The sequence below is a fragment of the Bombus affinis genome, chromosome 2 (genome assembly GCF_024516045.1).
Source record: "Bombus affinis isolate iyBomAffi1 chromosome 2, iyBomAffi1.2, whole genome shotgun sequence".
Lineage (NCBI taxonomy): Eukaryota > Metazoa > Arthropoda > Insecta > Hymenoptera > Apidae > Bombus > Bombus affinis.
Window position 1 is genome coordinate 6,284,745 of NC_066345.1, and position 21,604 is coordinate 6,306,348.

Here is a 21,604-nt window from a genome sequence, read left to right on the forward strand (position 1 = left end):
ACAGATAACGGGTTAGAGCGATTATGCAAATTATCGTTGACGAATCGCTTCGGCGTGTCTTTCGTACCTTTCTCCTGTTTACGCTTTTTACAGCGGTCAATATGATCTTTAAGTTGTATCCTAACTTGTCTCTCGGTTGGTTGATCCCGAATAAATGGATGCTTAAGGAGCTGCTCTGTATACGGCCGTTGATGATAATCCTTTACTAAAACCGTTTCAATAAAACCGTGGAATTTCTTCGCCCACTTTTTCGATTTGAGTCTTGGTGGTGGATTACGTGGGATCAGAAATAAAGCCTTTTGTGTGAATTAAGCATAATCAATAAAATTAAATTTCACCCTTTTTAAAACAGAGTAGTAATGTAGAAGAACGGTGAAGGAGATTCACAGCCGTTACAAATACTCACTCGCATCGGATGAAGATCACAAAGCGGAGGTTGTGACTCGGCCATTTCTAAAGCGGTAATTCCCAATGACCAAAGATCGCTTCTGTTATCGTATGTAGCATCAGGATTTTCATCACAGGCTATTACTTCTGGAGCCATCCAATATGGCGTTCCAATAAATGTATTTCTTCTACCTATTGTCCGATCTAATTGTGCGCTAACGCCAAAATCAACTACGGCATAACGGGATAAACGATTACTTAATCATTCGAACGATTTAGCAACAAACGACGCTGTATAGAGTTGAAATATCGTCCAAGTACTATATATTTTAGTTAAGATATAGATGGTCGAGGAACATACCAAGTTTAACTTCAGCATTATCGGTTAACAAAACATTTTGTCCTTTGATGTCCCTGTGTATAACCTTATTGCTGTGAAGATAACTAAGCCCTCTCAATATTTCCCGTGATATATAAGCAATCCACTCCTCCTTTAAACTCTGACCTTTAGTTGACTTGACAAGGTCTGTAACGGAGCCAGCTCCGCAGTACTCCATAACCAACCACAATTGATCATCCTTTCCAGGTGATGACTTCTTCACGAAGGCACCGTAATACGTTGCTATATTTCTGTGATTCGAATACTGCAACACGCGACAGAAGGCAAATAATGTGATCTCGTCCTCTTTGAATCCGTTTTACAAGGAAATATTCATATTCTTTACGGCACTGGTATACTCACCCTTTTTAATACATTTATTTCTAATTTGATTTCTTCCTCTTCATCCTGAAACAGATAATAACGGAAATTAATTACTCGTAACACGTATAATTTGCAATTAATTTTCATGATATCTGAGAACCATAGTTACTACATATCTTCGAGACGTCTTCTCGATACTTGATAGTTGATAGTTGACTCATTTTAAATAATTGTTTCGATATGAAAAAACTGTTCAAATATAATGTAAGATATAGTATAAGAATACTTCTACTTATATTGTTATACTCGACAATATTTATGTTAACACTTTACTGACCGCTAGCGGTTCAACAGCATACGCACGTCCGACCGGCAGCTCAGGCGCAAATTCTCCCTGGCGCCGACTCTGTTTCGGTTTAGACTCTCCAATACCATTCTTTTCGTTCATCGCGAACGGTAAGTTTTTCAAATTAGTATAAAACTATGGGAGTTTACAAAGCAACGCAACTGACGCAACTGAGCAAGGTACCTTAGTATTAAATAACAAATTACTGCTCAAGTAATGAAAAAGATTGTCGGGGACAAAAAGCCGATTAATTGGCTATCGATCGGTAAGCGTCGGCGACAAAAAGCCGATTTGGCTATCGGTCGGTAAAGTGTTAAGAAAGTTACGAACTTTATAAACGAATATCTTCCGACTAAAACGAGATCTTCTGAACTGTTTGTTGAAACATTGATGGCTATCAAGATATTATGAGAAATACTTTTAAGTTGAATACTATTGATTACTGTCAGGAAGATAAGTAAGTATAACAGTATAAATAAAAATAACATATTTATTTGCTGATTGAACATTTTACAAAATACGCAGAATGCTGACCAAACGAGTATTTCAAAAATAGATATAATATAATTCTTCGCTTGCAAATACGTAGGAAGGACGTCGTTTGAATACATACGTGTATTACTTGTAATTATATTGTTTAATTGAGAAACGTGTTTCTATCATTTAATGTTATTTCAATTTAATATTAAAAATTATATTCAAATCGCGTCACAATTTTATCAGCAATTAAGTATAATGTGGCAAAAGTGTTCTATAGCTTGCAGGAAATTATTCAAGTTAATTGTGATACTAAAATAGGAGTCGTACATCGTCAATCACGAAAGCCTACATATACTAACCGAATTTTGTGTATTTCTAGCCTATCAAAGAAAATAAAAACGCATTCTGTAAGAAAATTATTTATACTTAGATATCAATACAATTATCATGAATGTATTCATGTATATATTAGAAATTACAAACCATTAATTTTTTCAACGCTAAGAAGATAACATGATATTATTTATAGTTATTATATCGATATAATATTATGTTACTTATTATTTTTATGATTTTATATAGATACAACAGTTTAAAACTTGTTCGTAATTTTTCTAATATATTGTCTTATATCTATTTCGCTGCTTTATTTCTTAATAAAGATAGAAGCGAATAAATAACGTTACATTTTTAAAATATGTGTCCTAGCGTATTAAAGAACTAGCTGAATGTTTATATCATCGTATCATTTCATTAGATGATTTGTTTGATGAATTAAAAGTTATTTGATAACAGGGAGAAAAATTCTAATGTCACCACTGAACTATATATCTTTATGCAAATTTATATTTTTCAAAATATGATTGAAAAAGTAAAATTATTTTACTTGCACAGCGTTATCGAAAGCACTGTACGTTGGATATTTTATATATTTTTCGTATGATGCGCATTTTTTGTAGTTTTACGCTTTCAAATTTCGCATAAATGCATCAAAACTTGCAGTCTAGCCTTTTCGCTGCGCAGCGCTCAGAAACGAATTGAGCAGCCGGCGTGACAGTGGCAGATCGGTCGCGCGGATCGCATGTCGCTCGGAGAAAGATACTCTGGCTGAGTGTCTATAGGCGCTGTTCGTAGCGAAAGAGCTAGTCATGAGATATTAAGTTGTCCGAAATGTTTCTTTCGTTTTATAAGGAAATAATAGACGCACTATGTTTTTTGTTTTTTATTAGTTTATTGAATCATGCACGAACATAATAATAGAAATAGAACGAAATGGACCATACTTAATTCAATAAAATAATATAAAACAGAAATTGTTGTTCATCTATTATCACCTTATGAAACGAAAGAAACTTCTCGGGCAACCTAATATTATTCGATGACTAAACTGTTAGCTACGTAAATCCGAAGAAGACCGATGTGTCATATATCGTAAACGTTGTAAATATGATGTAAGCCGGAAGCCATACTAAGCAAACATTTAATAATCAATAAGATTAAGCATATATACTTACGCAATTGTATTTATGTTTTAAATTTATCAATTAATTAATTTATTTAGATTATATAATTAGATTAATTTATTGGATATTTAATTTATTAAGAAATTAATTGTAACTATCCTAAATAAAAATACGGGTTAAATTATCTTTAATAAATATTACTTTATACTATCTAAAATATTTTTTATCAATCGTGGATACCATTCACTCAACAAATCATGATATCGATAGGATGTTAGAGTTTCTTTATACAAATACAATTCAATTAACACCTTATCTACAGTGCGTTTTGACAGAGCATTACAAGTTGTGTTCGGTGTTATATTCGCTTATCGCACGAATGATAACAATAAAATGTACTTCATGTATAACGCATTTAATGATCATAATGTATATGGTAAGTTTTGAAAAATCTGTCAGTACACAAACCTACATCGTTCTTAGATTTATATCTACAGTTACGGCCTTGACAGTTTTCTTTATAATTGTTGTGTACCATGTTTCTGGAATTAAACGACAAGAGTAATTAAAGAGTAATCGGGAATTAACGTGAAATTATAAAAATTGCAAAACTTGAAATAAATGCGGCACGGGCTCCTTTTACTCGATCACTCTGAAAGTTTCCCAGATATCATTTTCTCACCAAGTGTCGTATTTTTAGAAACTACGGTAAAAAAAGAAATGTTTTTGAAAGAAAATTTGATGAGCATTCTAATGGATACTTATGTGGTTGACTGCACGTACAACTTTTCCCACGTAACTTCGACGTTTTAAATATCTCGCTTATCTTTTATGATAAGCAAAAGTTTCAGAGGAAAATTTTTTTCCTGGAATTTCAAGGTTACTGAATTCTACTTAATGAGGATAGATATTTTTATCATCGTGAAACGATAATTAAAGTCAAGACGAATTGAACAATTTATATTATTAACTTCATGGTATTGTAATTAAACGAGAACATAATTAAAAAAAATTACCTTATTTTATTATATTATTACCTTACTATTGCTTAAAAAAAAAATAGCCTTAAGATCTACCAGCATAATCAGTCTGTATTATACCATAACGCCCGAGTTTTACAAATTGTCTGGTAAGATATACCTAATCAATGATGTAATTTTTTAGAAATACTTTCCCTCCGAGTCTAGAAACAGCAGACATCAGTTTAATACGATCATTTGAACCAGATACTTACAATTTAAAAAATAACTTTTAAAAACAAATTTCTTATAAAACAATGTTATTTTTCTAATAAAAAATATAACTTTAATATCTTTCATTTTATTCTTAAATTAGTACCTCCTGGTTTATATTTATTATATTCATAACTTTAACAGTGGTTTTTTTAACACACCTAGTCTTTCTTAACTTGAGAATTAACAGCAATTATCAAAGCATATAAGCTACAGTAATCGTGTATAGCCTGATCTAAACACCAAACAATAAGACAATGTAACAAATCTAAACACGTCATCAATGCTCAAGTTACGTCAGTGTTGTTTATTGGAATAAATTTTTATTTGGACGATAACTTCTACTATCTCACTCGATCCCTTATTTTAACCGCACGTTTCTTAATCACATCCCCTTGTCTAATTAGGTTGTCTAATTAAAATTGAAATGGATGTTCCTTGTCTTAAGATATTCAGACAGTTCGATAAATGGAGATCAAAGCTAGCCCTGGAGCTGAATTTCTCAAAAATATTTGAGAGATGCGTCTTGTTATTGTTGTACGAAGTTTTATTTCAAACTGTTTCGCAATATTCGTGCATTCTTCTCCTCGGAAAATTTGTAAAGAATGCATTTGTCGTGTATGCATTCTTGTGAACTATACACGTCGAAGAATTTAGTCACTGAGAGACTATTGTTAGTTACCGATACACGTAGTTAACAGTGGAAAATTTTATAGCTAAATCTACGTACGGTGGCTGCCGAAAGTATTCATACGCGTGTCCATATATTTTATAATCATAGTATAAAATTTTAGTTTTTAATCATAGTTTTTATAATCATGTTATGCGAAACATTTTGAAATTTCATTAGCACTAAAATGACGCGCAACTGTCATGGTTACATTGGCAAAATTCTAAGCAATTCTGAAAATGTATACAGAAAGTTGCAAAATATTTTATACAAATCAAAAAGCTACTTAAACATGCAATTATTCGCAATATTAATAAATCGCAATATTCAACGACGCTTATCTTTATCGATCATCTTGAACGCTTTATATACTTAAAGTCACTATTCATATCGTGCATTAATTTTTTACTAACTATGAGTTTACGATAGGTATCTTGCAACTTGTATATATATTTTCAGGTTGGCTTCAAATTTTACCAATATAATCATGAGAGTCGCGTATTTCATTATAATGCTAATGAAACATTAAAATGTTTCTTCTATAAGACACGGTGTAAAAGTTTTGTGTAAGCGTACGGATACTTCCGCGAACCACTGTACGTACTCGAGCAATTATTTATATTTCTTCGGATACAGTAATCTCTACAATTTTGTACACATTCCGAAAGAACATTGTTTCTATATGGACAACATAAGAAATATCATTAGTCATTCTTTTTCATTTTTAATATAATTATTATTATCATAACAATAAAATCATTACGATTGTAATATTTATTGCTGCTGCTGTTGTTGTTGTTGTTGTTGTTGTTGTTGTTGTTGTTGTTGTTGTTGTTGTTGTTGTTGTTGTTGTTGTTGTTGTAGTAACATTTTAGATGCACACCGAGGTATATAGTCAAAGAGGAAGCCAAAATAAAGCAAATAAATGAAGAAACTGGAGGCAGACTTCTAGAATTCCGGGAGAAAATGAAGACGACCACAAAGAATGAAATACCGAAAGAATGTAGAGGAGAGATAAACAGCCAGGAATAGGGGGAAACGAAATGGAGGGAAAAATGCAGGAATTCTACGAGCAAGAAGAAGCTGATCAATGGGCGAAGCAAAGGACGACCGTTGGTATTAACGTCATAGAAGAGTGAATAAGGAAATACGGAAAGAAAAAGATAGGGGAAAGAAGGAAGAAAATAGAGAGATCAAGATCGTTGAAACAATACAACAAGTGGAAAACAAAGGTGGAGCAAAATAGCGAGAAGAGAAGGGAAAAGTCACAAAGCTGAAAACAATAGCGAGATTTTAGACGTGGAAATGAATGGGAAGGAAGTAGATACTGGGTGGAAGTGAATCGGAAAATGTGTAGATTATGCGAGGAGAAAGAAGAATCATGGCAACATATATGGAGGGAATGTAAAAGTCTGAAGCGATGAATATAACGGAAGAAGAAATTATGGCGGAAGAAAGCGAAGGAATGAAATTGGTCCTGGAAATCGGGAAGTAGAGGAAAGTAAAAGAAAAACAGACGATCCGAGAAGAAAAGTAAAAGTATAGAAGGTTAAAGTTTGGTTATGTTAGAAAAACGTTAACTAGTTTCTTATTTAGTGTTTTATATTATTTGTGTTAAATCGTGCTATAGTAGTCTTTCGTGTGTCTCGGAAAGGGAAGTATTGTTATGAGACAAAAAAATAGTATGTTTTAAAGACAGTTACTTACTTCTGTAACGTCCATAACTTTGATGGCTGCCAATTGTCCAGTTTTGGTATGTCGGCCCTGCAAAATAAAAAATCAACTTATTAGTATTGGTATTCAAATAAAACTAATGTTAAATAATCAAAAATACACTGCCAGTCAACAAAACATACAAAATTAATATCTGCTTTTTCTTCACTTAAATGACTAAAATAAATTGATATTGCTTAATTTTAATAATTAATAATTTAATCATTTTAATATAATAGCAAGTAAAAATTGCGCGAATCATCAGGCAGAATTATTTCAATTATTACAGGAATCGCTCCGATCGTCACGAGAAAAAATCATTTCAATCGTCGAAAGAATCAGTCCAATCGTCAACTAAATCACATCGAACGATAAAACAGTCGTTTCATCTTTCAAGAATCGTTCGAAACTCTGACAGAGTTCTATCGTTTGTTATTATAAAATCGACTTGATATTCGCGCAATGAAGAAATCGTTTTGACATTCAAAAAGCATCGTCTCGCCAAATTAAATTATCCACGACATCGTTTCGGTAGCATAAAGTTCATCCTACATAATAAATTAAACCGTCGCGGCACCTTCAGGATTCAGGACTCTATCCTGAAACAGCCGTTTCAGTATTAATTTGCCAGGTAATTGGTTGCATGGCAGTCGTGGACTAGCGTAGCTAACTCAAGATTTACAAGGAGAGCTCAAGAAGGATCTGATCTCCGTGATTAAAAAGTGATAACACGATATATATAACGGATAAGGTGATTATTACCTGCACCTTCATTCACGCGAATAGTTTTTGAAATATCATCAGTGAATCAAGGATGTGATATTGTCAAAAGCCGGTCTGAACATTGTTTAACACAAAGTCGGAAAAGTTTGCAAATCTAAAGTCATAAAAAATTCAGGCACCCCGCAACAGGTAAATATTTCTTACAACACTTGAATAGCTTTTTTTCATGAACCTAACCCCAAATCGATCATTTCTTCAATTTTTTTTTTTCTTTTTTTTTACATATCATCAGTAATTAACATCTAGCCAAAGATACAGCGGCTCGCGAAAATATTTGAACACTTACAGAAACTTTTCATCGCTATATCGTGTCGAATGTAGGGAATATTTCGAAATTTCATTAGCATTTCAGCAATTTAATGATATACGACTGTCATGAATATATTGATAAAATTTGAAATGATTTTGAATATGTGCATAATAGATTTAGATATACAAGAGATTTAGATATACATAGATTTAGATATACAAGATATTTAACCCACGCATACACGCCACAAAACTCACCTAAGTATTTTAAGCCGATCATTTGTTATATTAATATGTCAGAACATTTAGTGAGACCGATTTTAGCATTAATTATACGTTTAAGACCACCATTTATGCTGTATACTAATTTCTTACTAAGTGGACGATCTGTAATAAATGTCTAATCATTTTTAATACATTTTCCGACTGACTTTATATCTTACCCGTACGATTGCGATAATCGCGTCTCAGAACAGTGTTAATGAAATTACAAAAAATGTTGTATAACGAACACAATATATTTATCGCAGGCGATATCTATTTCCGACTGTAGAAGTTTGTAAGGAAGTATTCGTCGAAGGCCTGGCTAACTTAATCGAAAAAAACATCCGTCCGACAAGCAGCCGAATATCTTTCTGCTTACGTTGTACAAATTTTCTATGGTAATCGTTCGAGTAGTTTCGTGAGCAACTGTACTTGCTTCAGACTATATCCCAAAATATTGGAGTTTCGCCAAAGTAATACGTCATGGTGCATCGATGCTTACTATGTCACGTATTGTTCACTAAAATATAGCAGAGCGCAACATCTTGCGTGTTTTTCAAATAGCCATTTCTCTTAAGAATTTCGAAAACGATTGAATTAATTTTTTGTGGGTACATCTGTAATTCGTGAGACCATTCTACATTGTTCGATATGAAAGGAGTTCAAAGAAGATGTAATACAGGTAATTATCGGTAAATCAGGAAATAAATTTACGAACGAGGGAACAGTAAACAATGTGAAAAATCCCACGGCTCAATAAGGAAAGCAAACGTACAAATGGTTATGCAAACCTGCACGTAATCTAAGAAATCTGTCAAGCGATACAATCGCGTGATGGTTATCGCGAAAACCGCAATTCATCGTTGCGCGAAGAGCGAGTAGCACATACAGTTGCGTGGGAAAATTTTCGCTTGATGTTTTAAATGAGATATCTGAAACAAGTTTCAACTAATATTGGATTTCGGATATTCCAGCTAAAAGTGTAAGGTAATATTTAAAAAAATATTATAGATGAAAATTGCTTAGTGCTTCGTAACTATCGCAGACTTTTTCAAATTATTCACGATTTTCCGACTGCTTTATGAGAAAATTCTGTACACATTTCATAATGTAAATAGATTTATGTATTTTATTTTAGATCTTTGGTAATATTTTGTCGTCATATCATTTGTACAAACGCGATGACGAAAACAATTAAATAAAAAACAATGTCTGTCACAAAACAATAAACGATCTTTATTTGTCACGAAAGTTTGCTCCACTTGTCGCACGGTCATAATATCTACGTATCTATTAGTTAAAAATTAGTTAAAACTATATCGAAAAATATCGCACGGTCATAATATCTACGTATCTATTAGTTAAAAATTAGTTAAAACTATATCGAAAAATCTATCAGGAAACTTTCGTTACCCCAACTATATATCCCACGATCAGTAAATATATAAAATAACTGCGGACTACTGCGAGCATCAAGCTTGTAAATGTGGAATAACTTTGTGAAGCTTTTTTAAATTTCGATATTTGACTTGACGAAGTCAAATAGATCCGTTTATCGACATAATTATTACATATACTATATTATACGAAATTCACACATCATAAAAGAACAAGGCGTTAATCAGCCAGGAACGCAGATGTGAAATAGTTTACCTTTAAAAAATTTTTTTAAATCCTTTTTCTTCCGTAAAGAAAAAGATAGCAGTTAGAAAACGACACACGATCTAAATATTTCATTCAAAAACCGGTGTATCGGTCGACTACTGTGAGATAGGTGGAGCACCATCATCGACTGATTCACCAATTTTATCATCGTCTAAAGTCAATGCGTACTCTTCGGTAGGAACATGCACGGAATGTAGAAATGCGAGTCCGGCGCTGCTTAAACAACAAGAAGGAAAGAAAGAAAAAAAAGAAGGAGGACATGGGATATACAATGGTGACTCTGAGGTATTTACCAGCGACATTAGACTGTAAAAAGTATTTTTCCTGCATCTGACTGCAAGATGTAAGCGTATTAAAAATAAAGCGAGTTGGAATAGCAATGGAACTTTTTTTTAGTTTGGAACATTCTCTTCCAAGAGAACGGATCAGTTGCGAATTACACGGTTCCTCTGACACTTTTTATCCTCGCGATGAGTAGAATACGATGCAATGAAAAAAAAATGTTGCCTGGAACTTCAAGATCCAAATCAATTTTGCGCCTACATTTTTTTTGCAGATCTTCACCGATCCAAAGGTGTAGCATAACGTTACGGTGCTCGTGACAAATCATCCTTGAACACCTTGTACTCTTCACGAATCGCAGATAAGAAATATTATACAAATAAAACTAACGAAGAAAAACGGAACTATCGAACCTCGAAATTCAGTGTTGTTCTCAGACGAAAGTAAATTTAATATATTATAATCCAATAATTCATAACGATTATGTGTTTCTTAGTAGGAAAAAAATATAATGTTGCTATAAATTTGAAATATTTGCAATTTCTTATAAAACGCGACGATTGTGTGTGTGTTTATTGCATATAGAAATATATGAAACATATCTATCTATCTATCGAACGAAAAATCCTACAAAAAGATTGCAAGGACTATTTATACAAGTTATACAATAACAGGGAAGATTATAAGAAGGATAGGAAAGACGAATAGAAAACGAAGCAGATTAAGATAAAAAGAAACTATAAAATTTATCATAAAGAAGCGTTACGTCATTAGAGGAAGTAGTGAAATTTAAGATAAGGGTTCCTGGAGAAAATATATTCTTTTTGAAATGAAACGCGTTTCCAATGAAACAATTGCAAAAGTATTATAAAGTAGCTCGTATAATAATCCGTGTGAAAGAAGGCGAAGAAAAAATGGGAAAATATTTAAAATGCAACGGAAGATAACGTAAATATTCTACATTTGCTAATAAATCAAAATGATTTAGCAAATTTTAAATCGTAATGAACAAGTTTTAATAAATAATAGATAACAGTCTAATATAGGGTGTATATTGAAATTGAATGAAAGCATGTGTGAGAAATCTACATAGATCAATATCATCTTGTAGTCGACAGGCAAAAATTAATAAAATATATGTATAATACATAATGAGTAATATTAATTGCGTAATTTCTGTATTCATAGAATATGAATGTGAAGAATGAGCGAAGAGAACAAGTTTTAAAAACACAGTTTGGCCCAGTTGCGTAGAATTCTCTGTATTGAATTCATCTCAGATTTATAAAGAGGCTAAGTCTTGTTCAATTTAATGTCGAAGTAACAACTGAGTGTCAAGTGTCGTCTTTCGGTATCATTGAATCTTACTTTGAAGAAAATAATCGGACTGTGACAGTAAGTAAGAGGAGAATGTCACTGGGAGATACATGTATATTGCTAGAATTTCCTGATACTGGGGAACACGGTAAGCTCTAGTTTCAGCAGGAAGATACAACGACACATTTTCTACAAATTGTGCAAAAACTCTTTTCCCTTTAATGGCAAATGAAATGTTCAGATTAACAGCTACGAACACGTTCCTTTTCACGTTTGAAAATAAAAATTTATACAACGAAATCACGATTATCCAAACACGTTTCGTATATAAATAATTCGATCTTCTATAGAAAAAATTGTTTGACAACCAACCGACGAAAGGTCGGTATTATCGTTGGTTGTCAAACAATTGATACAAACAACTGATACAGCTTTGCAAGCAATTTTTAAATGATTGCTGTTATACGGCGACGTACACTTGGGCGGGTGTTAAATGTACGATGCTAAAAAGAACAAGAAAAAAACTAGTAAACTACGTTGAAGACACCATAAAGAAGAAATGAAAGATAATATTACGAAAGATATAAAAGAAGCTCTTTCTGCATTGAGTACAATACCAGGATTCAATGATTGTGATAACGTCGACGCGACGTGATAGAACGGTTGCAATGTGATGAAACTCCTTCAATAATTGACTATGGTACCATTGTTATGTGTACTTGGAATAATGAATTGGAACACGAATATAACGGCAATGATGACATTCCCCAACATTTTGAAGTATTTTACGCTTTAGGTATGGGGTTCAGATAATACGAGGTACAAAAGAAATGTAAGTTTATCGAATTAAATTTGCAAAGGAAGTTGAGCGATTAAGTAGCTAAAAGGATTTGAAACCAATAAATCTCTAGTCAAATATTTAGTTTCATTAGTTGCATTCCATATTTTTTGCATTCCATGTTCTTTCTTGAAATACAAATATGAAGATAAACATCAGCAAAGTATCTATTCTGTTATCCGAAAATTCTTATCCGTACTGTTGTCCTTCGATTAGTCCGTATAACCGTTCTATAAACGTTCTACTGTGTTATAAAGAACAATTTGTACAAAAAAAGTACTGACATATTAGGATTTCGAAACGCATTTTATTCCCAATAAGGTCATGATCCAATGTACAAGGTAACGTATAATGCGTCAATGACGTCTACATGCAGACTTACCAAACAATAGCTACTCTTTCACAATCACATAAATGAACACGTATGATAGGAACTTGGAAAATAGATGCACCAATCGTACATCATTAAAATAATATCTCAAAAAATCTTTAAAAAGAGAACAGAAAACAATGTATTTCTTTTCCAATGAAAAATGTATAACAATATATACCAAATAGATTACAGGATGTTATTGGATAAAAAGGAAATCTAAGGAGATAATTTTAACATTAATATTACTTAATGATAGTATACACATATTTCTATCTTGGGAAAATATTATTGCTGCATCATGAATTTTTTCATTAATTTTTATTTCTGTGTATTTAGTACTGTTTATATATACAGTTGGCCACATAAGTATTCGCCCATCTGTCACACTCGCTGTACATATACAGTGACTCGCAAAAGTATTCGTATTCTTGTTATAAAACACTTTTATCTGAAGATTGTACGTATTTTAACATTTTGATATTTCGCTGGCACTATAATGAGACACGACTGCCAAGATTATATTTTGCAAAATTTGAACCTAATCTACATAGCAGTTACAAGATATTTACTGCAAATTTATATTTAGGAAAAAATTATACTGATATGTAAATATAAATAATTTTATAACAAAATGCATTTTTAACTTCTTAGGTAAATTGAATACACAAAATTTGGTAGATATATAATAAACTTCCCGTTTATTTTCCTTTATTCACCTCTAAAATACATGTAGCTAAATTGAGCAAAACATTTGTCAAGTATAAAGAAATTAATTTAATAAATACAGTTAGTACATATTTCTATAACACAAATATACAATTAAATTTGATCATACGTTGACGATGTAAGATAATGTTGACAAACAGATCAGTACATACATATTTGTATCGATGATTATAATAATAATCTAAGTCGAGAATCTAAGAAAAGAAAGGAGCTTATCATTTATTTTGCGTCGCGTCTATTTACATCACAATAATTTGAAACCATCTTTGCAAAGTAACAGTAATTGAAACGTATCATTAAACATAATTCAGTTCATGCATCGAAGCTTTATCTTGAAATAAAAAATATGTGACTTAAACCACTTTTATAATCACCGATACATTTATACATATACAACAATCTTTACATCATAACAGCGACTAATTGTTAAATTACGCCACGCACACATTTGTTATATGGACGATACATACAGTTAGAGAGATCAATGTACAAAAGTTTTACGTAAAGGAGTTTTTAATCGCATCCTAAATACTTTATTAATGAAAATCATCAGATCAACGATTAAATTATAAGTTTCAATTACAAAGAAGGAATTATTCGCTACGAGAAGATGGATCGAAACCTCTAAAATAAATCAAACTAACACTAGTATGAATCATTTTATATGAGAAGTATGAAATTCTTTGTTTCCGCGAATTCAAATTTCATAAATTTCACAATTTCACAAATTTCATTAAACGTTGAATTTTCTATGGAAAGACACTGTTTTTCAAATTAGTTGATATTAATAATAAAAACACGATGATACATGCAGTTCCATAATTCACCGATGTCCAAAATTACAATTCATTCTTAACTTGTTTATCTTCGTAGTTAGAATCATTATCTTTTGCTTTTACAAAATTACGTAAAAATATTCGAAAAATAAAACCATGAAAAGAATCTCGCGATAAATTCTCACTTTCATGCTGCTTGCTTCTACACTCTTAGTCGAATATTGCTTGTTATTTTAATATACAGTAGAACTTGGATTATATACAGACATTATCCGAACGTTTCGTCACCTGAACGTTGTATAATTCTGCGAGCATTGTATTAACTGATTTTAAGAAACATTTTCTTAGTTTTAAGAAACAATTCTTTTCGGTACATTCGCTTGAAACATGCGACTATTTTACGATCCATTGTTTGTACAAGCGATGCAGCATCATATCAAAAGCGCATGATTTTATCAAATTCATCTTTTGTACTTATCATCGTGCTTTCGTGATACGCGTCAGAGTTATCCAGCAACACCAGAGTCTTCTCTCTGTGCCCGTTTTCAATTGTCTTCATTTAAATGATTTTAAGAAACATGGAACGAACCATTCATGGAACATGTTACTGTCCATCAAAGGCTTGGTGCTAGCTTTATAGATAATTGATAGATCGCTTATATTGAAAGTATCGAAGTATGGAGTTTTCATAACTGTGGCGATTATTAGTACCGGAAACTTGTGACATCCGGTAGCATTTGCACAAAGAAATGTGGTAACTTGACCCTTGCATATTTTTTGGTTTGCTGTTGACGTCTCACTGCGAAAGATCAAAGTTTTTCTGGTATTGCTCTACACGTTAGTCCTCTATTATCGGCATTGTAAGCGTTTTCCAATGCAAACACTGTTTTGTGGAAGTTTCTTAAAATTCGCTTTGAAGAAATCCGCTATAGCTTTGTTGATTTTCGGAAATCTTTACTGATATCCGCTTTACGAATATCAGTAAAGATTTCCGAAAATCAACAAAGCTACAGCGGATTTCTTCAAAGCGAATTTTAACAAACTTCCACAAAACAAAGGGTTCGCATTGAAGAACGCTTACAATGCCGATAATAGAGGACTATTGTGTAGAGCAGTACCAGAAAAAACTTTGATCTTTCGCAGTGAGACGTCAACAGCAAACCAAAAAATATGCAAGGGTCAAGTTACCACATTTCTTTGTGCAAATGCTACCGGATGTCACAAGTTGTCGGTACTAATAATCGCCACAGTTATGAAAACTCCATACTTCGGTACTTTCAATATAAGCGATCTATCAATTATCTACAAAGCTAGCACCAAACCTTTGATGAACAGTAACATGTTCAATGAATGGTTCGATCCATGTTTCTTAAAATCAGTTAAATGAAGGCAACTGAAAACGAACACAGAGAAAACTCTGTTGTTGTTACATAACGTTGATGCGGATCACGAAAACGGGATCATAACTGCAAAAGAAGAATTTGCCAAAATCATGTACTTCCCATTTAACGCTGCACCGCTCATACAACCAATGAATCGTGGAATAATCGCTTGTTTCAGGCGACGGTACCGAAATGAATTGTTCGAAACATTAATGCCATTACCTAACTGCAATACGAAGAAAGAACTGTTAGATAACCATTACGAATTAAACATGAGCGATTGTTGTTGCATGGTATATGATGCTTGATCAAGCTGTCAACAATGCAATATTGAAAAATGAGTGAGACATGCCTTTGAAGCTTGAAAGCGAACAAAGTTCGGAAGACTTCGAAATAATAAAAAAGGACATAGATGAAGAACTTGCAACACTGAATAGATTACCAGTATGCGGAGGATGCGACAGAGACACTGTGATAAATTGGTTTCAAATTGATAAAAAACATAATACCAACATACAAGTAGATACCAACGATATTCTTCAAGATTTTATAAATGAAACTCTGGGTAAGGAACGAGCGAATTTACCGACGACAACTTTGAAGATATATTTTACAGAAGCTCTCAAGAAAAGACTTAGATGATTTGAATTACAAAATGAAAGTAACTCGGAGAAACTACTTATATTAAGACATATACATTAAAAAATATATTTAAAAATATATTAAAAAATATAATACGTTTTAGTGAGAAGTAAGATATGAGGCGAATAAGATTTTATGTAACGTCTAAGTGTTTGTTTGTACCATTTGGTGTGAAATATATGCCACTGGGTATACAAAAAGCTGTTTTCCTACTATCCTGATATTTATTATTATGAGTTGCGATAATCAAGATTCAACAATATATAGAAAACAAGGAAAGACGCGAAATCGTCTGCTTGTATTTACGTCCCTTTTGCTTTTTATACCTTCAATTTGACAAATTAGAGTTAAAGTAACTGTTAAATTAAACCTTTATAGGGAATATCGGGATGGATCTATTCATGTATTAAACAAATATATGGTCTCACAAAAAAAATGATGATGACCTCAAAATGTTATTTAAAATATGACTTTCAGAAAAAACATTTACTGCATGTGCTCCTCCATATAACACAACTTTGTCCTGTGTAGTTTTTTTCATACAACCATTAAAAACGAAGATATTTAGATGTTCCGATTTATGTGTCTCATTCTGTATATCATCGGATATTTATCAGTTAGCAAAGCTGCTAAATACGAGAATAATCTATGCAAATCTTGAACTGGAATTAAATTTATATTTCTAAAATTATATGATATATAAACAAATACATATAAACAAACTGGCTTCTTGTTTTCTCTCTTTTTTCTGATATTTTTTATAATTTGTCTTATTAAACGAAAAGGAAACTGTAGTTATAATTACTAGCATTTCCGAAGATTTACGAATTACTGAATATACGCTATAAAATGTGCAGTGGCGTTAAACTAAATCATTAAACGTAAATGTTTATACAGGTACTCGTTAACATACGTCTCTAAAATATTTACTCCTCCTTAAAAGAAGGTGATAGTTTTCCGATATAACAGGCTAAGGAATAGCGAACTACTTCGATCAATGCATAGAAAAATATAATCTTATTTTTAAAAATCTATATAACCTTCCTCTGACCTCAACGCCTACATCTATCTATATTCTACCTACATGTTCTCGGATTTCCCCATGAACAATTTCATAGTCTTTAACTCTTGACGTACCATGATGTTCGCTGGTTTTGGTAAAATTGACGCTACATGATCGACTTTAGTTGTCTGTTCGAATTTTTTCATTTTGCTTGTACAATGGGCAACCTCGAAATCTTTTGGTTCATTTCGGTTCGTGTCACTTAGATTTTCTTCACTAGTGGACTATCCTTGCGCGGAGATTCAGCGTTATCCAACAAACTCAATGAGCTGGAGTCGATGTGCTTCGGAGACTTTAACAATATCTTGGACTTTTGTAAATTCCGCAGCTCCACTGTTTGCGATAGTAGCAGTGTCTCTTCCGACTTCACGAACAACCTTTCGTCCGGCATCTTCGAGAGTACGCTGCTCACGGGTATGATCAAGGACGTTCGTTCATCTTTGAAATTTCCGCTAAGAAACTGTTCGACGTTCTACCGTCGCATCTTTCGGGAGACATCTTCCTTTTTCACTTTAGCAACGCTTTTTCTCTTTTCTTGTTATTATTAACAGTTATTGTTTACCTGGAATTATTCCCAATTAATTGCAATACTATCTCTACTTTCATAAAGTACAGTATATAATAAAATAACCAATTTACTGCTATTAAAATTAATTAAAAAGTTACACTATCATTTATGACTAAATAAAGTTTTAAATATAAAAAACTTAGTATAAAAACTAAATATAATAAACTTTTAATATATATTAAATTGTCCGAAAAGTTTCTTCCGTTTTATAAGGAAATAATAGATGCACAATGTTATTTATTTTATATTAGTTTATTAAATTATGCACGAACACAATAATAGAAATATGACATAATGGATCATACCTAATTCAATAAAATAATATCAAACAGAAATTGTTGTTCATCTATTATCACTTTATGAAACGAAAAAAACTTTTCGGACAACCTAATACCTTTAATTCGTTCTTTATATAATCAGTATGTGAAATCGTTAAATAAAATCATTATCGAAAAATATAATTGACCACTTAAATAATTTTTAGATTTCTTTGTTTTTATGTAGTGAACATTAATCCCTGATACTACGCGCGTGCGGTTGACGAAGTGTTAACGTCTCTACAACACTTCGTCTGTAATAATTGCGACACACTACACGCCTCCTCAGAGGATATACTTACATTGTTAAACTGCAATACGATGTGCCCGTACTCTTGACATTTGAAATATATAGCACCTTTGCTTTTTGTAGAACATTTCGCACTTAGATGATCTTTGTTTCCAGAAACACAAAAACCGCACCGGTTTCGATATTTTATCACGACTGAACTCGTCCATATACACTTGCTTAGGTATGTTGAACCATTGGTATGTCTCTATGTCCTTGGTTCGATGCGACAGTTCCTTATGCACCTTGTACGCGTCCACTTTTTACGCAAATTCGGTGCTCAACATTTCCTTCGTTATTTTGCAACTTTTAAAGCACATTTCATAGTCGACGAACAATTTTTTCGAACGCGTAAAAGTCTCTTCGCGTATATTACTATATTACTTCGCTGCACGTCAATCCAACCACAAAGGTCGCACATTTCCTCAAATTCCAGCAACCAGCTTTGCACATTGACGTTGTTACCAGCTCTGAATATTAAGACGAGTGCGTTTCTGTTGTCGACTCTCACGTGTGTTTCAAACACTTTGCGCTCTTCTTCCTCCATCTTCTTCATCTTCTTCTTCGTCCATGCTCAATTTTCAAGGCAATGGAAGCTCTTATACGCTTATGCAGTTCTTTTTTCTAACCAATTGTTTTTTATCTTCGTTTCTGGAGTTCATCTTTGAACTCCGCAACTTTCACTGTTTCGATTTATTCAGGCTTATCGTTAACAATGCACTTTTCTTCGATATCCACGATGTCCGCGTTTGATCCTTCGCTCATCATGATATCGACTTGATATCAACTCAGTTGCACAATTACTACACGAATAGTGAAACTAGTTAACACGATCCCAGAATTATATGAGACTTTGACCAACATCAGACTCATGACCAACAACTCGACAACTACTGAGGAAAGACTAACTCGCAACTGCAACGGCTCGCAACTTACTTGTAACTGACTATTCTCTCTACCGAAACGTCCTTTTATACCAAAATTTTCGGTATTATCCCCATCCACATGCATTTTACAACTATTATGGACCCAAGACCATCAGGTATACCTGACGGTCAGGTATACCTTTCTTTACAATTACAATTTACGGACGGTCAGGTATACCTTTACAATTACAATTTACGGACCCACAATAATCCCCATGAACCGTCATTAGCCACGTCTAAAATAATCTTTATTACAACCAAATTTATTGCCGTCCTCAGATTTAAATTCTTTCATACTGGAGATGAATTTAGTTTATACAATTTATGCATGTTTCAAATCGAGACAGTAAAAAATTTTCAGTAAAAAAAGACACAATTGAAGATAAATGAAAATTACTACCTATTACTATTACTATTACTATTAATATTGAGAGTTTAGAATGATTGCAATATGCGTTTATTCAATTACATTCTATAAGTTTATATAGATTTTACCAAGTGTTAGTTATTTATTAGTAATAAATATGGGACTTGTTTGACAAAAGTATATTTTCCTCGTTCCAGTTTCAATTTAGCAGTACATCTAATACCACTTACGACGAGAATTAAAGAGTTAACACTAGAGAAATATATTTCTATTATAATCTTTAAAATATAATAATTATATGAACGTTTTGTTTGAGTTGCAGCGAGTATCCGCATACTTTAGTCCGGTCAAAATAGACATAAAAAAAAGTGATCAAAGAACAAAAATTCCAACAGAGCTAAATTTTGGTAGAGACCTTGGGTACACCTGTAGAAATAAAATTTCAAAAGCCCCCATTGATTCCATTTGTGCTAAGAAAGTTATTCAACGTCAAAGTCAAAATTTTCGGATTTTTTTAATTTTTCTTGAAAACGGTAAGTTTTATCGAAAATATAGCTCAGACAAAAATTGTAGATCATAACATTATCTACAAAAATTCCTCATACTTTTTTTCCTAAGAATCACCATTCCTAAGATATCGCCATTCTAAAAGTTGAAGGAATTACATTCTATATGATATGCACATAAATACCACATATATACATAGTCAGGCACTTAATATAAGTAAAAATGCCTATTTGTATCTCTTACATGTTTAAACCATACAATTTTGAGAGTATGCGCTTAAAAGGAACTCAGTCCCTTAGCCAATCCTTTCTATATACCCGCATGACCTTGATCAACATCTGGCTACTCTATAATTGTTCACGTGGCGACGCTCTGCTTTTCTGAAGTAAGTGAAATACTTTTAGTGTTATAAACGTTCCTTTCGAGTGAATACATGTATTTATGGCTAGCGTCTACTATTACAGTTTGTACCTATTAATATTTTTAAAAAATGTCACAATTGTGCTTTATTTGCAATAAACTTTTGACGGAAAGTGAAACTGTTACAGTTAGTCGTGGAATAAAAATTTTGATCGATGTAAGTATCGAAAAAGGTGATGAGTTTGTTGACTATCTGAAAAGTCTGTAACAGTTCACGTGGATTGCCGAAAATCATACACCCGAAAAAGTTCAATTGCTGCTATCAAAAGACAACATGAGGATGGACAAGCTAGTACATCAAAAGTAAGTCCACCTCGTACTAGAGCACGAGTAAGTGAATTCGACTTTTGTTTTAAAAAATGTTGCTTTTCTTGAGTGGTTTTCATCAGATGATCCTTTTTCCCGAAATTAACAGAATCTTATCTATTGCTAGTGGAGTCGTCGGTGGTAATAACATTAATTGCCATAAAACTCGTAAAGTTGGGATTGCTTCCATGTTCAAAATAATAGGTCAAACGTTCAATAATATTAAATTAAAACGCTCTGAAAAAGTACTCCCTCTTTTAGCCATGAGTAGCACCGTTAAAGTTCACGAAGAGGAAATGCCTTAGACCTTGTATTATTATTTTAACGCATGAGTATCACTAAGACGTTCGAGGATGAAATTGAAAAATTTTTTGAGTATGAATTAGCCCCTTACCCGTTATCACTCTTCGATGCGCTTGGAATGCGCAAAACACCAAAGTCAGCCATTTACGATTGCTTTAAATCGGTTAATGCTGAAATTGATACTACAAACAAGACATCCAGACATCCAGCAAGAAGAAGAGGAAGAAGAATAAATCGAAGAAGGCAT

At 32.6% G+C, this 21,604-nt stretch overlaps 1 protein-coding gene and 1 long non-coding RNA gene across 16 annotated transcripts in view; one reads left to right on the forward strand and one right to left on the reverse strand.

The window, feature by feature from the left end:
- Nucleotides 1-21,604, reverse strand: part of LOC126928708 (serine/threonine-protein kinase mig-15) — a 77,615-nt gene that overhangs the window by 34,072 nt on the left and 21,939 nt on the right. For all 14 annotated transcript variants that reach the window (XM_050744369.1, XM_050744371.1, XM_050744379.1 and 11 more), the window contains exons 3-7: nt 6,989-7,045; nt 1,130-1,174; nt 749-1,031; nt 407-618; nt 68-296 (exon numbers count right to left, since the gene is read on the reverse strand). In XM_050744369.1, coding sequence (XP_050600326.1) covers nt 68-296; nt 407-618; nt 749-1,031; nt 1,130-1,174; nt 6,989-7,045 — 826 coding nt within the window. The remainder of the gene's footprint in view (nt 1-67; nt 297-406; nt 619-748; nt 1,032-1,129; nt 1,175-6,988; nt 7,046-21,604) is intronic.
- LOC126928732 (uncharacterized) lies at nt 9,143-10,641 on the forward strand. Of its 2 annotated transcripts, none has more exons than XR_007716914.1 (3): nt 9,143-9,277; nt 10,134-10,240; nt 10,352-10,641. It is a non-coding gene; the product is annotated as an uncharacterized LOC126928732 (long non-coding RNA). The 2 variants fall into 2 exon arrangements; XR_007716915.1 differs by having other exon boundaries at nt 10,512-10,641.